The sequence below is a fragment of the Molothrus aeneus genome, chromosome 25 (genome assembly GCF_037042795.1).
Source record: "Molothrus aeneus isolate 106 chromosome 25, BPBGC_Maene_1.0, whole genome shotgun sequence".
Classification (NCBI taxonomy): domain Eukaryota; kingdom Metazoa; phylum Chordata; class Aves; order Passeriformes; family Icteridae; genus Molothrus; species Molothrus aeneus.
In genome coordinates, this window is record NC_089670.1 from 6,250,955 (window position 1) to 6,274,565 (window position 23,611).

At 38.7% G+C, this 23,611-nt stretch overlaps 1 protein-coding gene across 5 annotated transcripts in view; it reads right to left on the reverse strand.

Moving 5' to 3' along the window:
• Positions 1 to 413: 413 nt before the first annotated feature.
• Positions 414 to 23,611, reverse strand: part of SPAG9 (sperm associated antigen 9) — a 63,041-nt gene continuing 39,843 nt past the window's right edge. For 3 of the 5 annotated variants that reach the window (XM_066565782.1, XM_066565786.1, XM_066565784.1), the window contains 21 exons: positions 23,246 to 23,398; positions 23,106 to 23,157; positions 22,558 to 22,688; positions 21,367 to 21,423; positions 20,346 to 20,519; positions 19,548 to 19,677; positions 19,212 to 19,304; positions 18,765 to 18,932; positions 17,912 to 18,083; positions 16,603 to 16,830; positions 15,725 to 15,920; positions 15,175 to 15,297; positions 14,550 to 14,630; positions 14,004 to 14,071; positions 12,664 to 12,812; positions 11,442 to 11,613; positions 10,369 to 10,482; positions 8,649 to 8,687; positions 7,612 to 7,788; positions 7,104 to 7,241; positions 414 to 4,124 (listed from right to left, as the gene is read on the reverse strand). In XM_066565782.1, the coding sequence (XP_066421879.1) occupies positions 4,009 to 4,124; positions 7,104 to 7,241; positions 7,612 to 7,788; positions 8,649 to 8,687; positions 10,369 to 10,482; positions 11,442 to 11,613; positions 12,664 to 12,812; positions 14,004 to 14,071; positions 14,550 to 14,630; positions 15,175 to 15,297; positions 15,725 to 15,920; positions 16,603 to 16,830; positions 17,912 to 18,083; positions 18,765 to 18,932; positions 19,212 to 19,304; positions 19,548 to 19,677; positions 20,346 to 20,519; positions 21,367 to 21,423; positions 22,558 to 22,688; positions 23,106 to 23,157; positions 23,246 to 23,398 (2,731 nt within the window). In that variant the 3' untranslated portion in view covers positions 414 to 4,008. The remainder of the gene's footprint in view (positions 4,125 to 7,103; positions 7,242 to 7,611; positions 7,789 to 8,648; positions 8,688 to 10,368; positions 10,483 to 11,441; positions 11,614 to 12,663; positions 12,813 to 14,003; positions 14,072 to 14,549; positions 14,631 to 15,174; positions 15,298 to 15,724; positions 15,921 to 16,602; positions 16,831 to 17,911; positions 18,084 to 18,764; positions 18,933 to 19,211; positions 19,305 to 19,547; positions 19,678 to 20,345; positions 20,520 to 21,366; positions 21,424 to 22,557; positions 22,689 to 23,105; positions 23,158 to 23,245; positions 23,399 to 23,611) is intronic. The other 2 variants (XM_066565783.1, XM_066565785.1) reach the window with 1 other exon arrangement.

The window sequence follows — 23,611 nt, forward strand, 5'->3', positions numbered from 1 at the left end:
GTCACCATGTCCTCATTATTCTCCCTTAAAAACACATCACTTCCTTTGCTGAGCAGGAAGTAACCAGCAAGCATTTGAGCTTTGAAGAACCTCTGCTAAAACAATTTCATAAATAAATCTCAGTGTCAGCATCTATTTCATCTGTTATAATCTATTTAATCTGAGCTGCATTAAGCAGATTCTCCTCCAGGTTTGTATCTTAATAGAGGCACAGACATCATAGCTTTTCTTCACAGCTTTTGTCTGACCCCACTACGAGAGAGAAGGGTAACACTAGTCCCAGACTGACTCAAACACATCACTGATAATGACAATATTTGGCATTAGTGTAAAATCCCCAAAATTGTGTCTTCTGATAGCACCAAAACTCTGCAAAATTAACATGAGATTACAAAGAACACAATGACCCAATGCATGTTTCATATACATATTTATATATATTTCATGTACAAAGTTACATTCTGAACCTCATGGATTCAATAATAGAAATAAATACTGAAATAACTACACTGCTATATGAGCTCTTCTGCTCACAGAAAAGAAGCCTCAAGTTTTAACAGACAGCAAGTTTAACGCTGTAGAATCCATCTCAGATTACAGAGGCAAGTAAAATTGAGCATAAAGTGTCCAACAGACAAAACTTTCAAAAATTACAGACAATAAAATGTTTAAAATATATGTTTAAAAGATTGAGAAATGTGCATCAACAAAATTAATAAAGGAAACTTAATCTTGTTAGAGGGCAGGAGAGACATTTAGTGTATAGAAAAATGCTTTGAGGTGCAATATAGGTTGTTACAATATGGCATAACCCTGTTAGAAAAGAACATTTAATTTCCCTAAAGAAGACCTGTATTTGAGTTTACCATGTCTTGTTTTACAGAGCGAGGCCTTCACAAGGCCCACCTCAACAGGGCCATTTACAGAGTGCTAAGTCAGGTTTAATCCTTTGGTAACTTTTATAATACTCACATGGAAATAAATATTCAGTTGCACAGCATTTTTTAAAGACATACGTTCTTTAGAACAGTTAGTATATTAAAACAGATTAAACATTTGTTTATTACTAAGGCAGCCTATGATAAAGTGTCTATGCCCTGTCAACTCAATCCTATCTGGTACAGGAAGACCTTCCCAAGGAATCGACAATGCAGCCTCACCCTCACCATGCAAACACCCCTACCCAGGCAAGTCACGTGCTGCATATTTTGTGCTCAAAATGTTTCCAAACTATTAACAAGCTGTAGATATCAAGAGATTAGCTCTTATTTATATGATGCTTTAATCACGAGTGTAATGCATAAACACATTCTTGAGACAGAGTTGAGGGTGTATTGTCATCACAGTCCCTGGGATTTGCGTGCTTTATTCACCTTTCAAAGTGACCATAAGGGGAGTTTATACAGCCCAGCACACTGTGATGGCAACAGGACCCAATTAATCTACTGTACCTTACAACAGGAGATAAAGTTTTTAAATGAGAAATAGAGAGAAGTGCACATGCCTTTATCTACACCCATAGTGCTACAGAGTTCAACTACTGTCTGCTTTAAAACCCTTCCACTTTTGGACAGAAGCAATCCATCATTCTCTGAAATATTTGCAAGAGCTGGCCCACTGAAGTGGCTAAAATGGCACAGTGGGCCAGCTCCATTTGGCAAAAGACCAGGTAGACACTTGCCAGGTTGCACTGCTCCAGCTGGAGCAGTAATGCCACTCAGAGAAAACAGCTTGTCTTTAATAACAAATCAAATCCTACAAAGAACCAAGGAACAGAATTGTGCGCTTTTCTTCTGAGAACATGAGAATGTGACAATCAACCAGTGACTAAAAAACTTTGGAGACTGTGTTTTCTGAAGAGAAAAAGAAATAAATTCAAGAAAATGGCAGGAAATGCAATGAAACGGCACCACTCACAGTGAAGATTCTACACAACTGTAAAAGTTTAGACACCATTTTTCTTAAGACATCCCATCAGTTAATTCAGATGTGTTTCGTGTTCAGTATACATGCCTATAAGTTTAAAATAGGTCTAAGAGTGTTGACTCAGGTTACTTTTGTATAATTGGTATTTGTATAATTTTTAATAAGCTTCCAGACTTTATATTTAAGCCAACGTACTTTAAGAGTGACATTCAAGATGAATACGGAAAGCAAATTATGAACAACATGCTCTCATTGCTTTTGGCATTCTGAAGAGAAAAATACTACTAAGATATTAAACATCTTTAATAAGGATTTTTACTACATAGTTCATGTCCTAAATACATATTTACGAGAGGAACAGCTGTGTACAAAATATGTTGCTTAAAAAGTATTTATAGATATAAATCTAACCAATAGACCTGAATGGAGACTTTCTGGTTTATCAGCTATGATATGCATTTGAAAAAGCTGCCTAAATATATATTTACACAATAGACCTCAGCTAAATGCGTTCATTTTAAAAACTAAGAAAATATATAAACATATGTTTGTCTGATAGACCAGAACTGCTCCTATTGCATAAAAATGTTTAGGCAGTTTTAAAAAAGTGTTTCTATATTTACTCCTCTGAAACTGTTCAGTTCTCTCATAGAATCACATTACTAAATTTCTCTGCTAATCTGAACAGCTCCAGCCTTTTGGGGGTAAATGCTGGATGTATATTAAAACCCCTCAAAACTTTTACTTTCCAGAGACTAAATTAAAGAGCAAATCTGGGTTTTTAAATGTTCTGAAGTACAGAAATCATGAAGTGTTTAACTTAGGTCTGATACTAATGCAGAAATTTCAATGTAAAAGGAAGACCATCTTAAACTCACATTTATGGTTAAAAAAAAGATGATGAGTAGACAGAATGTCAGCCTAAGATTAGTCTCTTGACTTTTGGTAATTTTCTCTGTCCTTGCATTACCGGATAATATTGTTGCTGAATTATTTATTTTTTTAACTAAACTGGGGTATGGAGCCACAAAAAAAAAAAAAGACAATTTGTACCTAATTATGTGGAACTACACTTCCTTTGATGCCTTAGGCATCACCTTTACAATCTCACTTGTGTAGAATGTGGTTTTTTCCCTGTACACTTTCAGTCTTTTCTCATGCTCTAATTGAGGTCTCCAGCCTTCACACACATAGTGCCTTATGAGTTTGAACAGTTAGGCAGAGAAGATCATTCTAAGTGCTTAGGACATAAGGGGTTAAGAAAAGAACAAAACATATCCCCTGATTGAGAATTTTACAGTTATTTTCCAATTTATATCAACCTAAGAATACCCTTTAGAACCAGAGTTGTTCCATGTCAGGGAAATGGAAAAACATGCTCAAAATTGCTCATTACTGAGGGCAGCAGTTGTCAAACTTTAAGGTTCAATAGTGAAAATATTGTTTTATTTAAATATTTTCATTTTAATTCCTATACAGCCTCCTCTTTCCCCCCACAAATTCTGAAGAATGTAACAAATTAAACTGTGTACAGTGTATGAGAAAGATTATCCAGGTTTGAAAACAAAAGCTGAAATATACAGTTTGCTTTAGCCCTCACTAAGTATTTGGATGAGTCCTAGTAATCCATCTTTTAATTTGTCCATTTTTTTCATACCCTGGGAATAACTTTGCTGTTTTACCCAATGCATTATACAGTGAAATGAAGCTCAGTTGGAACAAAGCTGAACTCAAGTGAGACTACCAAAGAAGTGAACACATGAGATTGCTGTGGTACAGTCAAACTGTATCAGCTGCTCACTGTGCTGTGCACACCAGCTGGAGAAACATCTGATTTCCTCACACTGTTCCATTTAACACAGGTGCAGTAAAACAGCACAAGCTAATTCCTGTGTAGCTGAACTATGACAGGTTTCAATATAAAGTTAAACAGCAAAGAAATGCTTCAACATCATGTAGTGAAACAGGTTCACAAAAAAAACAAACAAACAACAAAAAAAAACCATGCAGAAGCATTTTTTTTTTGCTTCCCCCCTCCCCCCCCCACACCATTTTTAAGATCTCCAACTGCATCCTACAAGCTCACTCACTGCCACACATGACTTGCCACACTATCAAGTGACTCCTCTCAGCTTTGGCTACAGAAGGTTCAAGTGGTAGAGCTTCTCCCAGGAGTTCAGATTCTCCTCCTTCATCACCTGGAACAAAACAGCTTTGGTTGAGGCAGCCAATAACCAGAGCAGCATCAACACCACATGCAGCAAGACAAACACTAAAAAGACAGTGTTGCCATATGCTGATATAAAAACATATTAAAGTCTGTGAATGTAAACAGAGTGTGTTGCATAATTATCTCAGAGCCCAGCATTCTGCTGGTGATATTCTTTACTTCTAGCCCAAAAAATAATGGCAGTTTCATAAGTATCCATATTCTACATGTTTCATTACTTATAACCCTTTAATGGAGAGAAACCTAATCTGCAAACTACCAGGCAGACATAGAGATGGTTTTGCCACTACAAAGTGTTCTGGGACAAACCCAAACATGTAAATGCTCTGGGACAAGAACTGTAATTGAGCACGTGTGAGTCAACACAACATTCATGTCTGTGGTCAACCTTTCCCACTCTTTCCTCCTGTTCCAGTTATTCCAGCTGGTCACAACTCTGCCCACCGTGGCAAAGACAGTCTTGAACATATTCTCCATCATTGCTCTTCAAAAAGAAGAGCAGTTTTGTAGCTGCACCTGAACTCTGGGTGACAGCAGCTGACTGGGACCAAAGGTGACACTGAACTGCCCATGGACAGCCAGGACCATCAATCCAGAAGGTCTCTTTAATCACAGGAAACAGGAACTGACCTACACCTTCAGGAAGGTGCCAAATCAAATTTTGGCTGGTGTTCTGGTTAGACTCCTTTGGAGGGCGCTGAGGGAGCTAAACACAGAGTAGCCCCAAAGTTTGCTTGGCTCATGTGGCACTGGCTGGGCTAAGGCAGCACTGGCACTCAGCTCATGGCTTTGCCATCATGCCAAAGGGAGAGCAAAGTGAGCATTTGGAATGTGGCTGTTCCAGCTGCCCTGAGTGACCGCAGCACTTGAGCCCTCACTGCACTGTGGCACAGAACTGTCTCCAGTCCTGCCTCTCACAGGAAATCCAACACAGTCACCCCAGGAAACCTGCTTGTCACTGATTAGTGGGATGACAGTATTTGGAATGGCCTTCTTGGGTTTTCCTTTGTAATGGTTTATGTGGGTTGTTTTGCTGTTTGGTTGGTTTTGAAAGACTACAGACAGATTTAGGCAAAAGGTCAAAAGAAGGTCTAAGGGTTGTGACACCTTTTTATGCACTTTTTGTCAAGGTCTCCAGCTGCAGATTATAAGCACAAAATCACAACAGCTCTCACTTTATTTCCCCAAAGAGTTCAATAAAAAAGAAGATACATGTTTATCCAAGAAATCTTTTATGGGCTAGATCATGCCAAACTGCCATCCAAGAAAAGCAGTGATCAAATAGCAGTGATGGGCATGCACAGTGATCAAATACCAGTGATGGGCATGCAGAGATAAGTGATCTACTTTCCCACTCGAAAATCACTAAATTTTACACTGAGTATTCTCCACTTAACATGACTTGTTTTTAGTCAGTCTGCATATTTAAGTAACTATGGACATGTCTTCCGGCAGTTTGAGACAGAAGATTAACCTGACAAAGAAAGACTGAAAGCATTAACAGGAAGGTGGTACATGACTCCAAAGCAGAGTTTCAAATAAACCTTCTGACACAGTCATTCCTGTTACAGATGAGTGTTGCAGTGTGTCGCCATTTCCTGTTTCAACTATCCAAACCTCCTCAGGTGCTCCAATCTTTCCCCCCGGCCTTTTGCCCTCCTGCCTAAGAGCTGCCCATCAATCTTAACCTTCCAGCAAGGCATCGTGTGATTGGCAGATGCTCCCCAGGCCTGGGCTCATTGGTTTGTCCTAGCATCCACATCCCTTGACCCCTTCCCCTCCTCACACCTGGTTGGCCCTCACCTGTCCCTCCCCTCCCCCTGTCCCCAGGGTTTAAAAGGACACGAGACCATGCGGCCGGGTGTCTGTCTGGGAGCTGCTACCACGTTCAGAGGCCTACCATGCTGAAATAAAACTCTGGATTTAAGCTCTACGGCAGAACCCGCTCCTTTTCTCTTCACCGTCACCTGAACCTTTTCCACCAAAGGTAAACTGAATTCCTATTTTGCCTGGATTTGTTCTGAGCGCCTAGCTGCAGCACCTAGCCAGCCAAAGGTATCTCTGTGGTGAAAACACCACAGCTGCAGCCTTTGTCCCAGCAGCGAGGCCAGACGAAGCCAGGCAGGACACACCCGGAAACATTCGGGGTCTAATATTTAATAGATGAGTAATTAGATGGTTGGCTCTCACAATTAAGGGGCAAATGTTATGTATATGTTAAGAGAAATTTTGTAGATGTATAGTTATGTTACTATAATATGTCGTCCCCCTTGCATTGGGATGGCCTCGGTAGCTGGGGCATTTGGGGAGGGTTGGCTTGTTATTACAATAACACCTGATCTCCAATCAAGATGTAAGAAAGTGAACTCCACCACTAGGATAAGGAGGAAGAAGCTGTCATGACCAGACCGAATCCTTTGTTTGAATGGAATTTATGCATCATGTGTGGGATATATGAATATTCAACGGGCTATTGCTTTTAAGGGTTAATCCTTTGCTAACGGGTGTCCTTTTTCGGGCTTGTGCTGCCCAGAAAAAGGTACCCAGAGTCGGTAACTCTGTTTCTGTTGTCTCATATTGTCCTAATTCAAATTGTCCAAATTATTATTACTCTAATTGTATTACTATTTTTATAACCATTTTATTACTATTAAACTTTTAAAATTTTAAAAACAAGTGATTGGCGTTTTTCACATTAAAGTTTAATAAACCTTTGAAATTTTAAAAGTGAGCATCATTTCTCACATCCCAGAGGTCATGGTTCGTTGGGAGGAGGAGAAGCTGAAGGCGTGTGTCAGAATAAAAATACTTCTACCCCTGCAGTGTATGGTAAAGACTGTATATACTGACCACACAAATGCACTCACTGCAATCACAGCAGCAGTTATTATGTGGTTAATACCCTTTCAGTATGAAGCATGTCTCATTTAAAGCTCAGATTTCTTACCCATCCTGAAGTCAATGTATCCTTCTCCACCGCTTATCACCAACATTGATTTTAAGGGACTCTGGTTCAAGGACTCCTGGGCTTGTTTATCAGCTGTTAGATCTGCTCCACCACTACTCTGAGGGCAAACAACCTGACCTGGGTGGAAAACAGAACACTTTTTTATGCCTTATCTCGGAGTAAAAACTTCTGTGCTTGGTCATTAGATGACAATGCCTAAAGCAGTTGAATGCCTTCTTAACACACAAGTGCTCACTTAGCACAGCACCTTTTTCACAGAAGGAAGCAAAGTCCCTGCTTGTGATCAAGCCCTTTTCCTCCCATTAAACAGGGCTGTACTTAGCAATCAGACAATCCTTGTAATTAAAATACATTGTTTCTGAGAGTATTCTTGCTATCTTTGGCTAAGCACTGTGTTCAACTAAGTGAATGAAGGAAAAAAACAACAAACAAATAAAAAATCCAAACCAAAAAACCACCTCTTTTGAAGGTGGTAACAAAACCTCACCTGGTACTGCAACAAAGAATTTCACAGCATCCCGGTGGCCGTGGAAGCAGAGCTGTGCGTGCGCCATGGAACAGTAGGGGATGAATGTCCCTGGAGTCACTTTGTCACTATGCTCATCTCCATATACACGGATCACACTCCCCGGACGGTTTCCAGAGCCTGCTGCTGATTTATTGGCTGTAAAAGAAGAGGTTGTTTTCTACTTCAAAACACAAATTGCTGGAGTGGTTATTTGGTAAGAAACCTTATGGTACCATCTAAAAGCTAAAGCCAACTTAGATAAAAATGAAACAGGAGGGCAGCAATGCCAATTCAAGACAGAGCTGGAAAGAAAAAGATTGCATGCTTCGTTATTTAAGTACATCAGAAAATGGAGCAGGATTCTTATTAGTCTAGCATAAACACCAGATTTCAATATCCTACTTTTGGGAAAAAATAATTTGTGACTGGACTGTGTCTTTCATAGAAAATAAGTACCTCTAATGTGTTTCAATATGAGCAAATTCCATGTAATTAAACATGTAATTAAAGACAGTTTCATTCCAACTAATCATAATGTATGCCCTTGCCAGCAAAAATTCTCTAGAAACAGCCACCTATGGCCATGAAAGAGCTACTCTATTATCATTCTACATCTACATTTTATTGTGAAGTTTTAAAATACATTAAACCAGAGAAGTACTCATGCTAGACATACAAGCCATCTCCATTCCAAAGACTATCAAAGTAGTAAACGAAACAGTGATTTGTAACAAGACAGCAAATGATGTGGATTAATGACAAAGTTATAAGATGTGATATCACACTGGCTGGAAGAGAAAGTCTATATGAGAGTTCAGCTGCAACAAAGGATGATATGCTAAACTGCTGAGCAGATTGGTGGCCATTTAGCAAACATAAAACTGCTGCAATGCAGTAACTGCAAGTGGAAAAACATTTAGGAACATACAAAGGGTAAATCTATAAGGAGTGGGAAACAGCCTCAAAGTGGCTATTATAAGCCTGAAAGTAGGTTTTGGTTCAGAATCTGCACTTACCCCGCAGCCCCAGTAAACGTCCCTGGTGGAGGATTACAGCTAGTGAGAAAGGAGGAAAGGGGAAATGGATAGGTATGACAGTAGAGGAGAAGGATTAATGAGAACCCACTGCTCATATTTTGGTTTTTGATAAGGTAGAGCTTAAAATTTTAGCTCCTAAAAAAAACAATAGATATTTAATTACCAAAAATTCGATCAAAAGTCACAAAGAACAGCATCTTACTATAGAAGTTCCAGTACAAAGTAGACCACAAAAGCACTGTCACATATTTTTAAGTTTATTATTGATTAGCAACGTTTCCCCTTTCTCTCTTTCCTTGGCAGGAGGCTCCAGAGTAATACAGAATGACTCATGTTTTCAAGTACCCTTTTGGAACATCATCTGCTGCCCTGCTACTAAGACCCAGGGGATTGAGAGATGCCACTGCTTATGCAAGGATGTGACTGCTTTATTACTATTTCTGACCAAAGTTCTCAGCCCCACTATCAGGCTACCCCCAAAAGGCTGTTCTGACCCACAACCAACCAACAGAAATGAAATGCAACTGAACAGCTTTAATAGGGACTTCCGTTCACTCCTGGCTTAAAACAAACTCCTCTGGAAACATTAACTTAATCTTGACACAAATTAAGAGCTATCATTTTTGAAAGCATGATTTAAAGTGTCTCAAAATCCATGACAGGAAGTCTGTCCTTCCTTAGTACATTCATGCAAAAAAAAAAAAAAGACAGTTACTGAATGGATGGACAATGCAATGGAACAACGTGAGAAACAATGCATGTTTGCTGTTCAACAAAGCAGATACAACATGAAGAGTTTTCACTATTAAATCACCCTAAAACTCCACCTGTCAGACCACACTATTTTCTAAGTAACAATAGTACAATGAGGACTATCAGAGGTCTGCATTTTATTTCCTGAAACTTCTGTCCACCTGTTATAACATTAGTCTCAGGCACAAGTGTTGAGGCTTTTTTTTTGTGTTGTTATTTATATGCAATCAATTTACACAGAGATTCTTCCCAAGCTTTACCTATTTAAGATTTGGTTTGCCCTTGAGCTGTTCTTTTCTCCTGAGATTCAACTGCCCTCAATTAGTTTCAGCTTATCACAAGAGTCTGGGGTCTGTTATGAAGCAAAAACCACAATTTACATGATTGGAATGTGACCTGGATGTTAGTGCCCTGTTTGAATGTATTTACAGCTCCTATAACTCTGAACGTGCCCTTTAAAGTAGTCTGTGCTACTTCTGTTCCAGTCCTTTATACGCACTTTGTGATGAATTCTCAAAAATTAAAGCAAATCAAATTGTATTAGCAACAACAACATCAACATCCTCAAATCAAAGAAAAATGGATTTTGTGATCACATGGCAATCAAAAATAACATTAATAAGAAAACTAATGATGTCTCATATAAGCAATAAACATCTATCAATGCTCTTAATGCTTAGAACACCTCTAAGGCTTCAAAGTGTCCCTTTGATTCAAGTCAACTCTGCTCAAATGGCAGTACAGGAGATTCTGGAGATGTGTTATTTTCTCAGGGTAACTGTAATCACATACACAGATATAGGTGCTAAACATCACACAGGCCTGATCTGTTACAAACCTGGCAGTGAAGTTTTCTATCCATTAGCAAGCACCTGAAGGCTGTTTAATACTCTTTTTTTATGCCTACAGCATATTGCACAGTGCTATTCATTGATATTTTACTTACTTTCTGTTAATGGAATGGAGATGATGACACCATTTCCTGTTCCTACCCATAAACGATTACAAGACACCATAAGTGCTGTGATTCTCACAAATGAGAATCCCAGTTTACCAGTACCTAAAAACAAAAGATGCTTTTCATCAAAAATTATGAGCAAGAATAATTTCAGTTCTACAAAAAAGAATCTAAAATCCAGCTCCCAAATCACACAGACAAGTAATTCCCTCCCACTTAAGACAGAAACAAAGTAGAGGAGCACATTTAAGTTGTAAAGATAACCTAGAAGGCTACAACACTGTAATTAAATTGAGAACCTATGTTTCAAAAGTCTAACATTAGCTATGAGAAAGCAAAACAGGTCCTTAATGTTGCACAGTAAAATTTTTTGGGGCTTACCAGCTTTTAAAACAAACAAAAAAGTGAGCTTACAGATATAAGACTGTGGTTTGTAATCAATTTAAATTAATTTCTCATTTGTTAGCAGGATGAGGGGAGCAGAAGGCTGACACCAGCCGTGTGCAATGCACAGCAGTGACTTGTGAAGAATTTTCCCAGAGCCTAATTACCTGTATTTGTTGTGTAAGGTATGTGGTCAAACCGCTCTTATACAGATATTAATGAAAATAATCAGAGAGCTTACTAGGTTCAACAGCAATAAAAATTTCCTATTTTGAGGGGTTTTTTTTTGAAAAATTAGGCAATTCTTCCAGGCAGGTAATGGATTCTTCCCATTTTTAGCTATAAAAAATTGCATCAGTATAGAAAAAGAGAAAGATTGTAGTGTCTCTATTGGTGCCTGCCCAACTCAACCACCACTTTCTTCATTAGTTATGAGTTTTTAAGGACACTTTACACACCAGGTAAGGTCAACAGACTGTAACAGATGACCCATCACCCCCATCATGCTTCACAGACTGACTTAGGCTTCTACTTCCAGATTCAAGTTTGCACAAACTGATTTTAACTGGCCTTTCCACCCACCTTTACCCCAAATCTGCAGTAAGAACTGCTTGATCTCTAGCAGGAAAAGGAAGCTGCAGACAGCAAGAACACACCAGTTTTTCCTGGGAACTTACCAAGCATTTTGCTTACATAGGGCTCAATGTCCACATCCTGCAGGTGCTGGTAGGTGTGGGCGTGGTAGAGGCGCAGGGTGGAGTCCAGGCGGATGGACACCCATACCCCATCCCCTACCCATGCCAGCTGTCTCACTTGGCTCTCCCTCCTTGGGTGGGCATCAAAGGACTTCTGTGAAACATTGGGGTTCAAATGAGAAGGTAAAACAAAGAGAAGAGTAAGAAAGGTTTCTCTGTTACTCTCATATAGTCTGAACTGGCAATTTTCAATCAAGCACAACCCTCTGATTTGCAAGATCACAGACAGTGTTTAGCTCAGTTACAAATAGCATATGATGGTCTAAAATTGCTGATTCCCTTCCCTGAGTGTGATCTCAAAGCGGTAATTTCCTACTCGGTCTTCATTTACACATCTCATCCCAGTCTGCTCCAGCTTGTCTCCCTTGAACCTGGAGCCTTTTTGGTCTGAGATCCTGCTACCACAGCACATAGTACATGTGCCTAAAAATGCCTTTGTTCCTTGTTCATCATGATTGACTTATAAACAACGCCACCATGTGCAAAATACACACTATCCACCAGCAAAACAATCAATTTCACTTTTATATTAACTTCATTTCAGTTTTCCCATATATATTTATAGTCTTCTTCACAAAAACAGGTCATTATTGAGTGACTGATATTTTCAGAAGAGCTGAGCAGCCACCCTCAAAGGCCTGGCCCGTGTCTCAGGCCAATTAGCAGGAGCTGAAGCACTTATATTGCTCAAGGCTTGCAGAAACCTCAGCCACTTTCTGCTCTTGAGATGACAGACTAAACACTGCAGATAAAACACCAGCTCACACACCTTGCATAAATTTTTCTCTAACTGGAACGAGTACATTCCAAATTAACGCTTGCAAATCTCTGCACATGGGTAGAAAACAAAATGAGGCACACCCAGAATAAGCTGGGAGCTGGCCGTACAAGCTCTGCACAAGCACACTTTCCAGTTTCTGGCCAGCCAGAAGTGGAGAACTAAATCTCCCAAAAACTGGTTTCAGTAAGTGAAAACTTTCTCATCATAGCTTTAAGTCTTCCAAAACAACTATTTCATAAAACAAATTTGCTAGGTAGCCTGTTTCTGCACTGATGAAAACAGATGTTTCTGGAGTTACTCGGGAGTCTGAGCTGCAGCACTAAAACACAACATTTAATTTTTTTAATCACCATTGGAACTTACCTCTATTTTCATGGCCTTTGGTTGAACAACATAGATTTTGTTCCTGTAGCCACACCAGACCTTGTCATGTACCACTGTCATGCACCGGATGGAGTGGTGCGGCCGGCCCAGGTCCAAGAGGTGATAGTTTGACAAATCCCACTGACCATCTGCAAAAACAGGAAGAAAAAAAGTAACACAGGAACCTGTGTTTGGTTTAAGGAAAATTTAGAAGTAAAAGTAACTATCTTAGAAGTCCAATTTTTTAAAGCATTGTAATAATCTGGGTAAATCTGTACAAGTTTATGGCTAGGCTCCTCATTAAACAAACAGCAACTAACATCCCAAATGTTATGTTTTTTAAAAAATAAAATCGTACAATGATTCAGGTTAAAAATCCAGCAAAACATTTTTAAATCAGCAGGTTACCCTGTGGTACAGGCTCTGCTTGACTACGACCAGTACCTGTGACAACAAACAGCTTCCCACCAGGCACCTGCTGCTTGGCTGAACATGGAAGTGTTGGCCAGTGCAGATTTTTTTAAAATATGCTGCAAGGTCTTAAAAAAGGCACCTGAAATCTACTAAAAACATACTAAATTTCATCATTCAACACCAATTAAAATTCTTCTGTAGACTGAACTAAGGCCACAGATCATCAATGACATTCACTAGAGAGGCTTAGGTATTGTGAACCATTGCAGTGAGCTTTAAAAAAATAAACAAAACAAAACCACTAAAAACAACTTCATCCCAGCTGCATCTTTTCCAGTATTTGCATTAGTGTTGTGCAACCTTTTAAATTCTTTTAAATGCTGAGCATGAGGATTTAAGCATCACAAGGGAAAGATGAAATTAATAGGGTGGAAAAACAAGCTAATAGATAAGTTTCAGTTGCTCATAGTAAGACCTTCCCCTCCAGGTCCTATTTCTGGAGGCTGAAGAATGGAGCTGGTTCAGGAGGAGTTTGAGCAGAAATTCTGAAGGGATGCTTACAAAATTCTCATTGAAGGACTTGCCCAGAGAAATATTTATCACTAATAAAACAGAAGACATGACTATTGAGCATAATGAAAATGCAAGAGAGATGATAATCAAAGCAGACTTTCATATGGTGTTTCCCTATTTAGCAAATCTATTCCATTCTCCATTTCAGAGTAAGAAAATACTCCATAAATGCACCACAACAGTGCAAAACGAGAACTTGAATCTGCAACTGAAATAACAAGAAATATTTCTCATAACAATCCATAAAAAGGTCAATGGTGAACACATTATCAAAACATTACTTGTAAATGGCACATTTCTTTCCTAACTACTGTTGAAAATTCCCTGGTTCCCAGATGCAACAGAATCCTTACCAACTCCCCGGTGAAAGATCGCAAGCGTCCCATCTGCCAGTGCAACCAAGACTATTCCTTTGACATGTCTGAGGAAAAAGGAGGCACAACAACACAGTCTGTTAGACTGCTCTGCTCAGAAGGCAAGTTTAAAACTAGGTATTAAACATTTCATATTTCAGCATATTTTTACAGTCATTTTTTATTAGCCCCAGTGTTTTGATTTCTACAATATGGCTCAAGAGAAGGGATGTAACAAGGGATCAAAATCCAGTTCAGAGAGATTGAAATACATCTGGTTACAATGCCTGAAGAAAACAGCAAAAATAGCAACCTATAACTGTTTTGCATAGCTACAGCTCATCCTTTGGGCTATGTATTTCCAACAGGTACAAGATTCTTTTTATTTTCCTTACTCCCTAGAAGGTTTCCACTGTCCCTCAAAAGGCATGCAGGCAGTTATAGCAACTGACATTCCCAATATCTGAGGAGGAAATAAAAAACTACTTTGGAAAGTATTTTAACAGAAATTCATTATGATTTACATGACATTCTTTCAGGACTTACACAATACTGAGAATAGAATCTTTAAGTTTAATGGCATGAACACATTTCCTCCACTGGGCCACTGACGAATGAACATACAGGCTGCAAAGACAAATCAGGAGGGATTAAAAGCACTACCAGACAAAAACAACCACAAGCAAAGCCCTTATAAAGTGAAATCCACAATCAAAGGGAAAACAAGTTTTCATCTTCCACTGGAAATTATGTGTACGCTGAAAGGAAGAACTACATGAGCAGCAGAACGGCTTTTTCAGAGGTCTAAAGCATTACAAACTCCCTTGCAGATCCATCTGCAGTAAAAATTACAATACATTTTTCTAGCATACTAAAATATTGAAAATTATGTAATTAACAGACAATAACAATTTCTTTGAATACAAAAAAACCCCAGAACTTCTCTGCAGATAAAGTGTTATCTAATAAAAAAGGACTTGCTAATCACCTACAATACTTCCTTTGAGTTCTGTAATGCCTAAAAACAGCCAAAACCTTGAATGCTTTGCTGCAATCTTGAGATCATCCTGTGCTTAATCTTGACTTGAGACGGTTATCAGGCCTGTAGGCACAAGAAGCAAGTTTAAAGTAATGATTATAAATAAATATAACAAGATTAGCACTTCCTTACCATCCATTCTGTGCTCCAAGCCACATGGTTGGTAAAAGGCTACTCATTTTCTGTGCTTCTTCTCTCACTAGATCTTGCTCGCTTGGCAGAACTGCAACATCCTTATATAACTGTGACTCAGTACTAGAAAAAAACACCAGTTAAAATACATTTAATGAACTGCACAGATTACTCAGGCTATAAGCCAGGTGTTTATTTCACAACTGAGAGTTCCTACACTGCCTTTTGAAGTACACGAGATGTTTAAAAATACAGTAACCACACATGAAAGTACAATACAGATGAAAACCTCAATAACCATGAATTTCTTCAAGTGGACATTTACTTTTACAGGGAAAACTAGGTTCCATTCAAACCTGTCAGTATTATTACCTCTGGGGAAAGGCAGAAGAGAGTCACAAAGCACAGTCTTGTACCAAGACTACTTATATGAACTTCAACACACTTAAAAAGGAAAAAAAGTAGTCATTTTGTCTCCATGCTATGTGCCTACAAACATTATACTTTTTAAAAATACTTTTTAAGAGGTATGAGGCTCGAGACTAGGTACTTAGGCTGATACACTGGAGATGCCTCTGTTGTATGCTGCACTCCCAAGGGATCTGTAAAGACATGCTCTGTGTAGACTCCAGTTTGTGCAATATCAGCTGTGTCTTCTCCTGTCCCTGCATTGACTTCTGTTGCTTCTGTTGCCTCCTCTGCTGTTGGAATGTTCTCATCTACTGAATTATTTTCAGCTGCAATATCTATGAAACAAACAAATTTGAAAAACTTTTAAACAACTGCAATAGAATTTGCTATTGTTTAAAACAGCCAGAACTTGATACTTAAAACTGAAGTGAATAGCTGTTATAGCCAGACAGTTACAATTTCACATCAGAATCAAAAAACATCACATCAGAAACGCCCAAATTTTAGCAGGTGGCACTGTATAAACAAATGTCAAATGCACTTTTAAGTATCAGCCTGATGGCTCAGACGGGCCATTAAATTATTAACTAGGACAGCAGTAAACAAGGCCAACCACCACATATCCATTGACAATCATATCACCATACAGCTCTGTAGGCCATATGACAAAAAAAAGTATGAATGTCTATGAAATAATCACTTACACTTAAATATCTATTAAGACTTGACAAAATCCAAGGTATTTATTTTAGTCACTCTCTGGTAAGATCTGCATTTCAAATACTACATTAAAATCTCTCTCTAGAGCAGGCACAAGAATTCTCTCAAAAGTACCTACAAGAAGCAGCTGCCAATTCCCATTTCATGTCACCTCCACCACTTTCTCAGCTATAATTTACAGAATTTACAGTGAGTTTATGTTATCACAGCTTACACACTGTTAACCTCAGTAGTTGCACCAGCTGCATCTCAAGGTGTTTGGCCAGCCCTGATACACCTGTAGTGTTTATCACATACCTGACTGTTTCTCTGCCACAGGTGAGGCCCCATTGGTGTCATGGGCACCAGGAGTCCCCGTGAGACCCTCAGCAGTGCAGCCCACCACAGTGATTCCCCCCAGCAGGCTGTCAGTCTCAGCAGAGCTGTTACTGGTCATACTGCCACACAGGGAGGATTTGTCCACTTGGCTGGAATCTGCTTCCTGGGACCCTTCTTCTCCTGCAGGGTAGTCTGTTTCTCTTGCCCCTGAAAGAGATTAAACTCAGAATAACACAATATCCTGAGCTGGAAGGGACCCACAAAGATCCCGTCCAACTCCTGGCCTTGCACAGACACCCAGCAATCCCACCCTTTGTCTCAGAGCATTATTCAAATGCTCCTGGAGCTCTGGCAGCCTTGGTGCCATGACCACTGCTCTGGGGAGCCCTTTCAGTGCCCCACCACCCCCTGGGAAAGAATCTTTCCCTGATATACAGCCTAAACCTCCCCTGGCACAACTTCAGGCCATTCCCTTGGACCCTGTCACTGGGTGTTTTTCATAGGGATAAAGCCAAATCACTTCTCTATCTAATAACTAAGCTTCAAACTCAATGAGCTCCCCAGAGATTAAACATGCAGGCAACCCCTATCTACAAGGTTAGTTTCACATAATCAGCAAATGTGGAAGATGCTGTAATGAAGCTCGCAAAACAAAAGCAAGATCAACATATACTGCATTACAATGTCATTCACTCTATTTCAATCGACAGCTTTCCAAATAGATTATTTCAATTTTAGTTATATCTTCCTCTAAAATCAATTTCATAACAGTGCAGGTACACAAGGGCACCTATCTATATCTTTATGAAAAATTTAGGTGCAATAGAGTCTTGGTTCTGGAAGAAAAACTGTTTTTCTCATGTCCAATTCTCTTATATTTTCAAGACTTGAATTACACTCAAATGCAAAAAGGATTCCCTCTGCAGGGAGCTTGCTTATCTTCAAGAGGCTGAAGAAGTCAAAAAAACAACAAACATATTCTTTTTGTGATGTTCACAATTCCATGAAATATCAACACTGTTGCAGTATAGTACATCAAACAAAACAGTTCCCCTTGGCTGCTGACATCTCTCTGATTTTTGGTTCATGCAAGTCAACAGCCAACTAAAGAGTGAAACAGAAGGGTAGAAATGCAATAGTTTAATGTACAACTAACCACTTTCTTATTGCTCTGTTACAGTAACTTTTCATCATACTAAGTAACAAATCTGTGGTTTTTCATTGCGTACAAAAAACTGAGTAAGAATCAGTTAAAAAAGGCAGGAGCTGAACCAGCCCAAGCATTTACCTGGCACACTGGCAATACAAAGCACATGAGAATTGCAAACAATGAAACTGTCCAGAATATTCCCTGGTTGGTTTGCATCAATAATGATAACTTTTGTAGCAGAATGTGTGCTAGTACAGATCCAAACTAGACTGGATAATTCTTCCTGGTGTTTCAGTTCCTTTTGCTGATCCTGAAGGAGAACAAAGGCAGAAATTAACAACAGAAAGGGGGACAAGAATAGAATTACTACATTTGATCTGTAGTGGTCTTACATTTTCACCTACAGAAATATACATAAATATGTAGGAAGTTAAGTATCTTCAATGCCATTGCAAAACTACACGTTACTTGTTCTTTATGTAAATGAAGTATAAATATAGCTCCCTCATATTTCATACTTCTATTAAAATACATAAAATATTATAATTACACTGCATAGTTATACAGTTAGACCAGTATAAAATAAAAACATTATTGACATGCTACCTGCCATACTCAGTATCACCACAGGTTAATATGATATCCCAAAGCACTTGAAAATTTAGACTGTTTTTATGCCCTTAATATGAATTCCCCATTCATGGCAATTAGAACATAAACAGGTCTGTCACAAATGGTTTTTAAAGGAGGCAGCACTGGTATAAGCAGTACGTAATTTTGATGTAAAATTTATTTGCTCCTGAGATTTGCCAGGAAGGGAAGATTCGAAAGTATTTAATAGTTGGACTCAATAGCCCAAACATCATGGGCTAATGACTAACCAAGAAAACTCTATTTGTTACCAATGAACCTGATTAGAAAATACTTCAGTACTCTACAGTAAAGGTGTATAACTATATAATTTATTAAATGTGCCTTGCAGTGACCTTACCTTGAGCTCTTGATCTAGTTTATCTAAGCTACTCTGGGATCCTGTTTGCTGCTTGTTGCCATCTGCATCCACACCAGTCACATCATTGTAGAACACACTGGCACCAACCACAGATCCTCCATCTCGTGTCTTCCCTCCTGACAGGTTCACCCCTACAGCACACCACAGCTTGGGAGAAAAATAAATGTTTCACTTGAATCTCAAACTAAAAAAAGAGAGAGACAAGCACTGTTAAATATGCTAAGTGATATCAACATTATTATATATCCAGAGTCCATTTTAAGTTATTAATTACAATTAAAGTCATATACATTTTACTGAGACAAATTCTTCTTCACTATGTTTAAAAAAAACAACTTATTTGAAAAAGAATGTAATTGAGTCCAAAACAAAAATATTCAAGCTATAGTTTGCCCAAGTCTCTTATCATCACTGGAAACATCCTACCTTCATAGAGGTATCCTTCTCATCCAAAGGTCTCAGGTAAACAGGTACAGGTAAGTTCTTAATCTTATTTTCACCCTGTCCGCCATTTGCCACCTAGGTAAAAAAACAAACAAACAAAAAATTTTACTTTTAAAAGAGGTTTACAATCTTTGGAATCAGTTGCTCAGAATTTATTAAACACAATTAAGAGTTTTGCATTGTTGTCTCCTTTACAAAGATTCTTTACTGCTAACTTCAACCAAAAAAAGCTAGAATCAAACACAAGCTGTGAAATCACACCCTCTTCAAATGTGACAAAACATGAAGCTGTTACCATTATGCTTGAAAACATCATACCTGTTTGTATTTCTGAGGTAGACTCCAGCCAAAAGCCTGCACTCTGCCATCCTCCTTCTGGACATGAGCTTTCACCTGGCGGTACTGCTCCCTCTTCTGCTCCCGGCGTGAGGCTAAACTGGCTTCAGTTCTGGGCAAGAATCAGGATTAAGGAACTTCTTACTTATGCTCTTTAGAATCTTCTTGTGCAATGGGAATTGCTGTTAAACTCAGTAACCAAGATCACTGTGGAAGCACTGGGTTACCAAGGATATCCCTAGGTTTTTTTCACTTATCAAGACCCCTGGTTTCCTGTGGGCTATTTTTAAGGAATTGGGGAAAACCAGGCAAAACCAGAAAGTCTATTGCCAGCATCCTCAAAAGAAATTAACTTGGGTTGTGTAGCTCTACTAGGAGCTTCAAAAGTTGTAACTCACAAGGACATATTGCCAAAACAAAGCACAGGAGAAAAAAATAATTACAGATTCTTGTTAGCCTGACTCTTAAGTGAACCTTAAGTAGCTGTACAGTTATTGCTCAGCTACAGCATTTTCATATAAAAGCGTACGAAGTGTTGTCTCCTGTGCCTAAATGCACTTTCCTGAAAGATAGTGGTATTTACCAAGTAGAATATTTCAGCCAGGTGCTCCAAGTATTCACCCACTGCTGCACATTTCACTCTGCACTATCTTGATGCCTCATGAATCAACACTCACTTCAGGAGATTATACTTCACTTAGCAGCATGCTAGTAATCTCAGAGAACTAAAAGAGTAAACACTTGATAGAGCATATCTACTATAAAACCAAAATGTCTTACTCTTCACTGAGGAATTCAAAGGCTTTAGATTTGTCACTGGGTAATTGAGATAAGGTGCTGCTTCTTTTCTTGACTGATGGAGTAATGTGCGAGGTTGGAGCATTATATTTAACATTGACAGGAGGTTCTGGTTTCTTTGCTGTATTGCTGGATGAACTGAAGAGCCTGCTAAAACTAGAAGAAAAAGACAAGAGTCAAGATTTGCCAGATACATCCAAATTTGACTATGCAGGCAAAACACAGCATATGCCAGCCTGTTCAAGACAGTTATAAGGTAAGAAACTGGAGCCCAACACACTCAGCAAAACTCTCAACGCACAAAACTCGTGTCCATAAGAAAAAATTTTAAAGGATTATTATCCCATTTATCAAATTCAATGGGAACGTCATCTTTAATTAACATCTACAGGGAACCAACAAAATTAAGATGTTAACATCACACCTGGAAGACAGTTCTATGAAGGACATTAGTTCATGCAGACAGCATTTAAAAAAACCCACTATTTTCTATGCAACAAGATAAAACAGTTTTCTGCAAGTCACAACATCAAAAGGATTATTTGACAAACATCTTGTTGAGAAAAATACTGGTTTAGATTTTAAGAGCTTGAAGTCAGAAAGGAGAATGTAACACTCGGTAAGCTGTACTTCACAGAGGGAAAAGAAGCTGAAATAAATGCAACCCCACACATGCTATTCAGGTTTCTACTTTTCATCATAAAAATGAATGTGGAAAAAATGCTCAGAACAAGAATCTTGGTGCATATTCAGCTAGGAAAAAAATTCCAGCACTTTGGTATTTAACTTCACAAAGTGCACAGCCACTCACTACACACTGCAGCTTACAATACATTTTGTCTTCCAGAGCAGTCTTACCGAGTTGGCATGCTGGGCAACAAGAGGAGAAATGTTAAGATATCTTCATCTGCCAAAAAATAATTAGCTAACATACACAAATGTGCCAGCTAATTGGTTAGGGTCTTTATTTATTTCTGCCAGTAAGTTGTGCTTCTATACTTACAATTGCCAAATGCTTGATCTTTTCTTCTCTTGCATGGCTGGATTTTCTCTGGATGCTCTACAAGAAATTAATTCCAAGTTACTAAGTTAGCAACAATTTAAAAAGGAAAAGGAATGGAACAGTGTGAAACTCTTATTTTTAAAAAAAGGATAACATCTTGAAAATAACAAAGCCTTTTTTTTTTCCACACTACTACTTCTTTACTGATCAGAGCACAATACCGAAATTCCCACTACAGGAAATAAAGTTACATAATAAGCTTCATCCACATTTCTTTGCATCCCAAACAAACTGGCAACTTTTCAGACAGAAGAGACAAGTCTGCATAACACTTTGTAATGAAAAAAGCTTGAAGAAAGCAGCAAACCATTTTAAATTATTCTGCCTCCTATTTAATATTTTAACCATTGTTTTTTGTTTTAAAGTCTATTAATCTTCAATACATCAGTAAATAATTGAAAAAGTGTTCCCATAGCCATAGATTAGAGATAGGAGAGGATTTCTACAGCAGACAATAGCTACAGAAGAACAAGCCATGGCTGTTGGAAATGTACATTTTTCCTCCTAAAGGGTCACAGGCATGAGGACAATTGGAACAATTACATGTCACTGCTGTCCATGGCCAGCAGGCAGCACCACAGCCTCTGGTACCTGTGGTCAGGGACAAGGATGAGTTGGTCTGAGGCAGAAAACTTATGTTTTCAAACCATACCTTCCAAACAACTGAATATTCAGGATGCAAACAAGACCAAATCACCATCTTTATTGTTTATATTTAACATGCCTTGCGCAGTTTTAAACTGCTTTATCCTGAACAACCCAAGTCTTTCCAAAGGAATTATGCTCAGTCTGAAGACATTATCCCTATTTTGACAGCACAAGGCATGTGTACACACAGAGTAATTTTTAATGCTCACCACATTAATGTTATTTACAAATACCAACTTTTTTTCTCTGTTTCAGAACAAGCATCCCTTGAAAAAATGTGTGTATTCACATCATATGAAGTAACATATCTTCACTGAGGTCTCACCAAGAACCATTCTGACAAATTATATACCCTTAACTTAAAACCAATGATCCTCATGGGCATGAGGAAAACAAGCAGAAGGCAATGAACCTGCTGACCAGATCACCCAGCATCTAAAAATCACAAGGAGCTCTATCAAAGATTCTATAAAGCCTTTTCACCTTATCATCTCAGTCCATCGGACAGCCTCCTGCAGCTCCATCAGCCTCTCCTTGTACTGGTTCCTCTCCATCAGCACTCGGGCCATTTCCACACGTGTGAAGCGTTTCCGCTGTGCCGTGGGGACATCGCTCTGGGCACACAAGTTAATAAACATGGCAGTGACAAAGGTGCACCACAGGGCCCTGCAGAGCCACCCTCTTGATAACAGCCAGGCTAGGGCACAATTCCAGATTTCAAATAGTTTGGGGCTTTGGAAATCTGGGTTTTACCTTCCTCTCCTCCCATCCTTTGAATGCAATATAATGTGAATGAAAACAGGTCTTCAAAAAAAAGTGTGTGCTAACAGTGGGCAGAGAGGAAAGCAAGACAACTAATCACTGTCAATTTAAGTTTACTTGTGCTCTTTAGATCTTCTGTCATTTCTATACAGGAAGGAACTTCACCACTACTTATTAAGCAGTAAGTTTTAGTAGCACTCACTAAACACATAGACTTCTAATGTCCCATTGACATATGCACACAAAATACACCACACATATACACCTACATCATCATCCTCTTTAGCCTTCTGTCTTGCTTCTTCTGCTTCTGCACGAGCTCTAAAAAGAAAATAAAAAACAGCTGCAATAAATATCACAGTATGGTTTTTCTTCTTTTCCTTTTTTACAACCATGGAATTAAACTTACTTTCTCAGCTCTTCTTCCAGTTCTTTATTCTTCTCTTCAAGCTTTTGCTTTGCTTGTTTTATAGCCTCTAATTCACCTTGTAGCACATCCTTTTCACAGGTCAATTCATCCACCTTTGCTATTAAATCATTCTTCACTACATTCAGTGCATTTCTACACAAACATTGAAAACATATGGTTATAAGGATGGCCATGGTCTCGCAGTTCAGCTTCAGCCTGGTTTTATTTTTAAAGACCTACACATTTCTTACACAGAGCTGCTGTAAAAAGATACAGCTTTCTTAAAGGTCAAATCATCTCCTCCCAAATCTCCAACATTCAAACACATTCACATTCTGTCTATTAGAAAAAAGTACTGATAAATAG